Source organism: Eurypyga helias, unplaced genomic scaffold, assembly GCF_000690775.1.
Source record: "Eurypyga helias isolate BGI_N326 unplaced genomic scaffold, ASM69077v1 scaffold26915, whole genome shotgun sequence".
NCBI classification, from domain to species: Eukaryota; Metazoa; Chordata; class Aves; order Eurypygiformes; family Eurypygidae; genus Eurypyga; species Eurypyga helias.
This window is the reverse complement of record NW_010253788.1, coordinates 14954-23748: the sequence shown is the minus strand read 5'-3', so window position 1 is coordinate 23748 and position 8795 is coordinate 14954. Positions and strand designations below refer to the sequence as shown.

At 45.6% G+C, this 8795-nt stretch overlaps 1 protein-coding gene across 1 annotated transcript; it reads right to left on the bottom strand.

The window, feature by feature from the left end:
- Window positions 1–2254: 2254 nt before the first annotated feature.
- LOC104510518 (inverted formin-2-like) lies at window positions 2255–5634 on the bottom strand. Its single transcript, XM_010152788.1, has 4 exons — window positions 5241–5634; window positions 3773–3888; window positions 3073–3232; window positions 2255–2292 (listed from the first exon to the last, which is right to left on the bottom strand). Exons 1-4 carry the CDS (start codon window positions 5632–5634, stop codon window positions 2255–2257), a joined length of 708 nt encoding a protein of 235 aa, XP_010151090.1.
- Between the last annotated feature and the right edge of the window lie 3161 nt (window positions 5635–8795).

Here is an 8795-nt window from a genome sequence, read left to right as displayed (position 1 = left end):
GGTGGAGGTGCTGGGGCGGGAGTGGTGTTGGGTGGAGGGTTGGATGTCTGCAGTGAAGCACAGCAGGCTATGAGCTGGGAGGATGAGATCTTCTTTTCGTTGACGGGTGGTCCTGAGGGAGTTGCTGGTGCCTTGGAGGGGTTTGATGATGATGCTGGGCCCCGAGCTGCATGTGCACATGGTTCTAGGTCAGCCTGGATGCCTCCATTTGCACTCCCGGACAGACGGTTTTCAGCTCGCTTTTGCTTGTTTGGATGTTTCTTGATAGACAGCAGCCTCTCGATGACTTCTTCAACTGTGTTCCCTTGGACTAGATAAACATGTCAGGGTCAGAGAAGGGGACAGAGCCCAAAGGTCGGTTCATCTATTCAACACTCTGCAAGCAGCAGATGTGGCACCACAGAGCCACTCCCTGGTGTCACTTTACACAACCGCACTTTCAGCTTCCAGGAAACTTCCTTCCCATGGTCCTAGCCCACAAACACTGTTTTAAGCATGCCTGCCAGCAAGATTAGCCAGCACCAGCAGCAGGATGCCAATGAGGACAGATTCCCAATGACTCCCACCATCCAAAGCTCAGGGCTCATCCATCAAAGCAAGACTGAATCCCGAGCCCACTGCTAAACATGGCCAGCTCTCACTGGCATCCGCATGACTGGGGTTTCTCATCAAGACTTGACCCTATGCAGGAGGTGTAGCTTTGTTCCAGCTTCTGCTCAGCTCTTAGCAAGTCACATAGATTAATTTCTGTGCATTTGGGAAGGACTTTTGTGGACAGTAGGTGTGACAAGGAAAAACAAGAGCAGAATGCAAGGACGGTTTGAATATGTCATTCTTACTGTCATTTGCGAGCAAAAGGGCTCTGTTCACTACCGCGTCCAAGGACTCCCACAGCAGGAGGCTGGAGTGATGAGATGGTTCCAAGTGTAGCAGGCTCTGGAGGATGGACAGCAGCTGGATGGAGACCGGAGAGCGGCTCACCTGGAAGACAGGGCAGCTTTCCATCACAGCAAGGCTGGTTCCAAGCAAAGTCTGTTAACTTTGCCATTACATGACTTTGCACCCCATGTGAAGGCCTACTTACTTTATTGAAGAGAGATGAAAAGACCTCATGATGATCGTTCATGTTTATCCCATCACATATCTTTGATAATTCCTCATCGTCTTCTATCTTGAACTCTTCAAATGTATCACACTGGATAAGCAGATCCTCCTCCTCTATGTCTCTGCAATATTACATCATTCATTTTCACTGGAGAGCCCTTCACTGATTTTCAGATGATTGTTTTCATTTAAATAGCTTTTATTTCTGCCCCTCAGACTCAGCCAGTCAGTGCTGAAAGTAGTCGACTCTACCTGATTTGTAATGGATCAAATGCCATCAGCGTATCCTTTCTTGAACTCAATGTACCTCTTTCTACAGTCATCACATACAAATGAATGGGACTTTTCATGGCATAACCTGGCTCAGTGTATGTTTGTATGAACTTCTCCTAAGAGCTGTAACAACAGTGTGGCATTTCCACCATTTTGAAACTGGGCCATCCTCCTTTTTTTTTTTTTAAGGTTAAGACAAATAAAAAATATTACAGTGATGTTTCTGTTTGAAAAACTTCCTTATCTGTTAGTCAAAATTGGATTAAAAAACCTCCAAACACTCTAAAGTCAAGTTTTTCAGCACTCTCAAGACAACTCAGTGGAGGAACTCTACCCTTGCTAGTTGGCACTATTGAAAAATCTTCTCTTCCCTAATTTTTATGGGATTGGATGGAGCAATTCAAGTTACATGCATAACTGCCACTCACATATAATGCATTCTAGATTTCATCATAGGTGTTTCTGACAGAACATCATTTAAAATTAAGAAACTGCAAACACAGGTATGTCCAGATACGCATTAGTAAACCGGTTTTGCTGAATGCTTCTGGAACCAACACCATCAGTGAAGGGGTTTTGAATACAGCAAGCTGCTCAGTGAGCCCACAGCACTACTTCAGGTTCAGCCTGAAATGCAGCCTCAATGAGGATGTTGCTGAGCCTTGCTCCATGCCAATGTCAATGCCATTTGTGACACTGGGTTGGCAAAAGCATCTTAACACTAGCCTAATACCTCCAGTTCCCATTAATGGGTGCACACAAGTGTGGCCCACTCCACCCAGGTACACTTCACACAACTGAAGGCTGATAACTATTAAGCTTCCACAGATATGTTACTGTGAATCTCATTTATGAAGGAAAATTTAAACAGTGATGCTTACCTTAGCTTGTCTAAAATATCCAACAGCTGAAGTCCTGAGAGAACAAAAAATAGATATATTGGCATTATGACCTACTTGGTACTGATCTATTATGATCTTTATATAATGTTATGCTCATAAATACATTTTGCAGAGAGAAAAAGTGAAAATTTCTTCAAAGGGATCTGTCAAAGTGGGTAGGGTAAATGAAGAGACCCACGGTACACGTCTGCAGCTGTGTGAACCATCCCCCTGGAGTTACTGGGGGACACAGGCACTTCTGGGGCACAAGTGACCTCATTCCAAATTAGACCTCTAAAATCAGTCAGATGAATGGCGCGGTCAAATGGACCTTGCTCTCCACAGAGCGAAATGGAGCCAAAGCTCACCAGTTCAGACGTGTGCATCACATGAGGTGAATCCTAAAAATGGTACCTAGGATCCTAGGAAAGTCTTTCTGAATCCCAGAGCAGCTTCTGTGGCTCAACTGAGCAAACACAGAGCAAAGACAATACTCTTAAGAGGAATTGCAACATATGGAAAAGTGGCTACGACAGTTGGTTATAGAAATGTATTGAAGAAGGTCAAGTGACATAGTACTGCTGGGATTCCAGAAAGATTCAAGTTATGGGAAAGCAGCAAAGTTTAAAAAGTCTGATTACAGAAAGGTTGTTGAAGAGAATAGAGACAAAAAAGCCAGAAGAGGGCTGCCTTTAGGTTTTTTTTTTTTTTTGCTCCCTAGCCCTCTTTAGTCACTTTATGGGTACATCTGAAAATAAAACTGCTTAGCAACTGATTTTCTCCAGAGATGTTTAGGTGCAACAAACATCCTTACCTATGAACTCGTTTCTGATTTGTGTCCTTGTTCTTAGCTCTTCTTTCCCCAGTATGATGGCATTGATAGCACTCAGCAGTGTCACCATGTACGGCACGTTATCTGTGTTGGAGAGCTCGTTCATTATGACGCTGAATCGATACTGCTGGTTCTTCACACTCTGTTAATAACACAAATGGTATTTCTGTTCAGACAGTTCAGAAACCCCTAGTTTGCTTCAGGCTCTCAGATAGAATTAGCATCTTAAAACCTCCCATGGTGCACAAGACAGGAAGATACAGGTAAAGGCAGCACTACTCCATCATGGAGCGGGGTCTGGTTGGCAGAGAAAGTCAGTGAAACTCCTCTTGGATCCCTTTACGTTTTCTGATAACTGATGCACCTGCCTGGGCTTGTGGCCAGTGAAACACATGGCTCTGACACTATTTTGCTCAGCTGACACTATTTTGCTCAGATGGTATGCTTTTTCTGCCAAAAAGGACCTTGTGGTTGGAAGTCGTCTGTCCAGACAGGTCATAGAGCAGCACTGTGGACTTCTGCTGACCAGACCAAATTTCTTACAGTTTTCACCTCATAAATCCCTGCTTCTCTTACCAAAATGACGCAAATTACCTTCATTCCCAGCCCTTTTCTGTCGTAAATGGATCTACCTGCATGGATCCGAACAGAGCCGTACCTCCTGCTGCAGCCCAACACTTGCCTTGTAATGGTCCAGGGCATCCAAAGCCAAAGCGTGGCCATTTGATGAGTAAATGCACAGAGCAGCCAGGAGCTCAAATACTTGCTTTTTGACCATGACATTAGTTGTGTCAAGTGCTGGAGGAAAACCAAACCAAACAAACAAAAAAGAATTTATAATAACATTAACATTCTGAATCTCAGTGTTTTCTGCCACATGGCTTATGAGCAGTGGAAAAAGAAGAAAATTGAAGGAGTGGGGCAAGTACATGAAAGATGGGAAGAAAAATATCTCAATTTATAGATACTCCATTCCAACAGCAATATCTCGTAGCAACTTCTAGCGGGAACAGTAAATGCTAGTTCAGGTACCCAGTTGGCATTTTGGTGCTGCTTGTAAGTGTTCATCTCTTCCACGTACCAGTGGTACACCGCAACAGCAGCCAAAATCTCAGCACTCGCAATCACACATTTTATTTCCCATTTTCACATAAGGGTATTTTCTAGGACAGCAGATGAACCATTTTCCTCAATTAATGAGTCTTGTTTTTAGTGCAGAAACATCCAATATGCATACCAAGTAAGCCAATTGTTCTAGCCAGTCCCCATGTATTCCCTTTTTTCCACTATTCTTTCTCTGTGAGCCTTGGGAGTTGGGAGGAGTGTATTAGACTATCTTATTTTTTCCTTTATTAGTGCACAAAGAATCTTGACCACTGAAAAGCCCAGGGTACCCCCTGTTTTTCACAGCACAAAAATGCCAGCTCTGTATTTCACACTGGTTAAGTAATTACAGGGTGGAGGGGAAGGAAGAGGACTTCAAAACTGAAGAGGGGGACAAGCTTGCTTTCAGACTAAATGCATTTTAAAGAGCTATTAACAAGGGTTTCTGGGCACAGCTGTGATCTCAGCTCTGTAAAACAGCCCAGAACTTATCCTCCCAGCACCACCATCATCAAGTGCTGTACAACAAGTCTTAGGAGATGCCCTGAAGAGTTTCATACCTAATGACAAGCCAAGTGAGTGGCAGGGGAAAGTGAGGGGTATTACGTACCATATTCTAGAAGGAACAGACTGAGCAGCACACACAATGGGCTCTCTTGAGTCTAAACCATGCCACCTTCCCTCTTCTTTAGAGGCTACAAGTCTCCAAGCCCTTTCAATTCACCTCCTTCTGCCCTTGGGGCTCACAAAAACTAAATAGCAAAGGTCTGCTGACAACTGAAGGGTTGAGGACTTCTCATGCCTGCGTACAGCCAGGGTTTATCCTGGGCTTCTCAGTAAACTACGAAGATGTTTGTGTGCAAATAGCATTGCGTGGCAAAGGCAATGTGATTTCAAAGCAGTATTGTTTTAAAGAAGAAAACAACTCATTAATCAGTTGTGACAAATAATTTGCAAAAAGCCTGGTGCAGGGCAGCAGGAAAAGCAACAGGAAAGTCTGCCCCCATGCCATGTGTGATGGAGGAAGCAGGAAGGTGTCTTCTCACCTTGGAAGAGCTTTCTGACGTAGCCCTCGTTGCTCACAATGTATTCGATGCCCTTGTGGGAGTTCATGACCGCTCGCACACAGTTAATGCAGGTGAGCTGAAGCAAGGCATCAGAAATCCTGGCCACTCCGCGCCCAGACAGCCTGTCCAGGGCCTCCAGGAGGAGGTCCAGCCCGCACAGCTCCAGGAACTGGACCATCCAGGCATCATCACTGTTCTCCAGACGCTTCTTCAGCCCAGAGTAATTCACTACTGATGGCATTTGGAGGAGACGGATGCAGAGCTCTGGCTCTGCATTTTCCAAGTTGGCCTCCGACTGGTCAGTCTCCTGGGGTCCAAGTTTCTCCTTCAGGGCAACCCACTTCTTGTGGGCACCTTCCTTTTTGATTGACATTGTGAACAGTTTGTCCTGAAAGAAAAAGAAAAAGACAAAATTAGGTTTGTCTGGACTGACCAACAACTCTCCAGCAGCCCTTGTTTTTCTCCAAGTGATTGGGATGTAAAGCTCAACTGCAGCAGGTCCCCAGCTCTCCAGCATGTATAGCACCCACTGGAACCAGTCCTCTGCTGAAGAAACTCAATACATCCCCTCCTTAATGACATATATTACATTCAGGCCCTGAAAATTCTGTAGAGAGACTCTTAGCACATCTAAGCCAGCAAAGAGAGCTTTTGAAATAGCCAATTTACACCAGTCAATAGCCACTACCTATTTTTATGCAGTTAAAGGATAAGGTTGGAAGCAGCATTATCAGCTTTGAACTCCTTATGCCCATTAAACCACTTTAAAATCTCACTGTGCTGGAGAGGCTGTGCAGTTTCTAAGCATTCACAATGGGATGGAGAAGTAATTTTGAGCATATCCTGCTCGAAAGAGCATCCGATTATGCTGTTATTTTTTGCTTTTGTTTCTTTTGACTGATGTGGAGGTTAGTTTTATAGTACTCACTTAATCTTTTCCTGACTGTTGTAACAGCAAATATGTTTGCAAAACGTGGTGCTTGCGCGTGATAATGTGGGAGCACGGCAGGCTGCAAGCAAAGGCTCAGCAGCGGGAGGCTATGAAGCCAGCAGTGTGTCTTTTTGGAGATGGGGAGCATCTCTTCAAGGAGCACAGGGCCTGTCTCAGCCATGCTGTTAGCAACAAAGAGGTCGAGGAGCCGATTCTGCACAGAGAAAAGCTAAGTCTGATTAACTCTTGGTGACAAATCTTATGTTTTTAGAAAGGATTATTATTTTACAGACTGCTTTAGGCAGGATTATTATTTTTCAGTGACTAAGTTACACAATGCAAGTCCTTTTCAAATCTAAATGGAATAATTTTAAAGCTGAATTGCTCCTAGGGAGGACACCTTGTCCGAAAAAAGGGGGATAAACATGCTGGACCCAAAGCCAGTCACTAACGCTACCTCCCCTCTCTGCCATGCCACTAGGACCTCTGCTTCCCTGGGCTGGTGAGCCTGCACAGGACTCAAAATAACCTGGGGGCTAGTTGGTGCCCAAAACCCAGCTTTTGGGGGATTGAAGGGCCTATGGGAGAGTCTCACTTCCTTTACCAGCTTTGGCACAAGGGTTGCTAGCTCTGCAGTGTGTAGGGGAAAGGCTTGAAAAATCTAAACTGAGAAATCTCTAAGAGGTTTTATTTGCCAGAAAGCCAGGATAAAGGATGAACCATTTACAATGTTTGGAAAGAATTTTGTTATTTTAAAGTCTGATTTGTGATGTTTCAGTGTTGAAGAAGATCCTGGCTGCTTCGTCGCAGCGCTGCTGGTTTACCCAGAAGTCTCACAGAAGCTTGCTCACTAATCTCTGGTAGGCATGATATTAATAGGCCTCAACCTGCCTCTTGGAAAGATGCTAAGTGCAACGGGATGGGATATTAAAGAGAGCTCCAGTAGTTCCCCTGGGAAAAGGTGATGGTGGGACGCTGGCAGGGGCACTCAGCTCACAGCATCAAAGGTTGTGTTGAGTAAGGGGCAGAGGGGTGGTGGAGTAAGTGGGATATGGTCACAGAAAATCTCTTTAGAGAGCTCTGGAGAAACCCTCTTGCAGAATTTCCCTTTGCTCTAGTGGGGAAGGAGCTGGCCAAGTGCCCAGTTGTTCACTGTTCTGTTATCTGAAAAAATGATGGTCATGATCAAAAAACATGAAGCTGCAAACACACCTGAGAACACACTGTACAGCTGAAAAATAATAAAAAGCACCATATAAAAAATCCCAAAAACCCAAACAACAAACCCTCCTGCCAAAGTGCAGGCTTGAGTTTCTAAGATTTGTCATCACTGTCTGCAGCCCAGAGCCCTTACTCACTCTTGGTAAAATTCTTGTTGGAGTTAGTCACTCCCAGTCGCTCCTCTGTACCCAAGCCCAGCAATCTGAGAAGATAAAACCTCCCTCCCCGGAGGGAGAGAAGCGAAAGTGTCCTGCCTCAGCAACCTACACCTCTTGCTGCAGTGAATTTACAGGCATGTGGCTGGAGAGGAGCTCCTAAGGAGCTGTGGTCAAATCCTGCCCCGTGCCATGCATCAAGCCAAGGGTCCTCCTCCAGCGCTTGGGGTCAAGGCCCGACCTTCAGCGCGAGGCAGGGTAAGGGACCATCCGGCCAGGGTGCAGCACAGCTCATCCTGCCCAGCCCCATTCTCTGGTGGCTTCCCCACAGCCCAGGATCCCTCAGCCTCCTCCCTGGGAGAAGGAATTGACTGTCCTGGATCTTTCACTTCTGCACAGGGGATGGGCAGAGATGCAGGGGCTGGCAGCAGCGGTCAAGCCCTGCTCCCTGGGTGGGACTCGTCCCTCCTCTTGGCTCCGCTGGTAACCCAGACTCTTTCCTCTCCCCAGAGTGAAAGTGTGCACCAGGCAGGGAACCTGATTGTGTGCATGGAATGTCCCATGGTCCCGATGGATGGGAAAGCCTGCAGGAGTGGCTGTTGGTGGACGAAGGTCCCGGCTCACGGCCGGGCTCTGCCCTGCCCGGAGCTGTGCTGGCAGCTTGTGCCATTCCGCCAAGGGGCTGCAACAGCGGTGGCTGACCACAACCTCTCTCGCTCTGACTTTTTATACTCAGCAAACCACTTTCTTTATTTGCCTATGACTAAACATTTCTTACCAAACCAGATAACAAAGTGGGCTGGCTTTTTGCTCCCAGTTGTACAAATCCTTCATTATATATCGTATCAGCTACAGAAAGTCAGAGAGATTATAATAACATTATTGACCTTGGAGATTTCTGAAAATTAAGGTCAACCAGTGCAACAGGAAGCAGGAAATACCAAAACAGCATCCTGCTTACCAGCGGATTTGCTCTGAATTATCCTTTCCTCCCCACCTGCTTTGCACAGATGTGAAGAGATGAGAAACACACCCAAGCAGGTACCTCTCCAAAAAGTACTGTCTGGCATTTTTATGCACTAAGCTGGGCAAATTGGATTCTTTCCCACAAAGAGCGCACTCCTTTGGTAAGGAAGAAAAAAAGATGGCTAATGTATTTGATCAGAAAAAGGGAATAAAATAAGTAGGAGCTGTACTATATAAATGGAAAGGAAATAAACAGGGAGG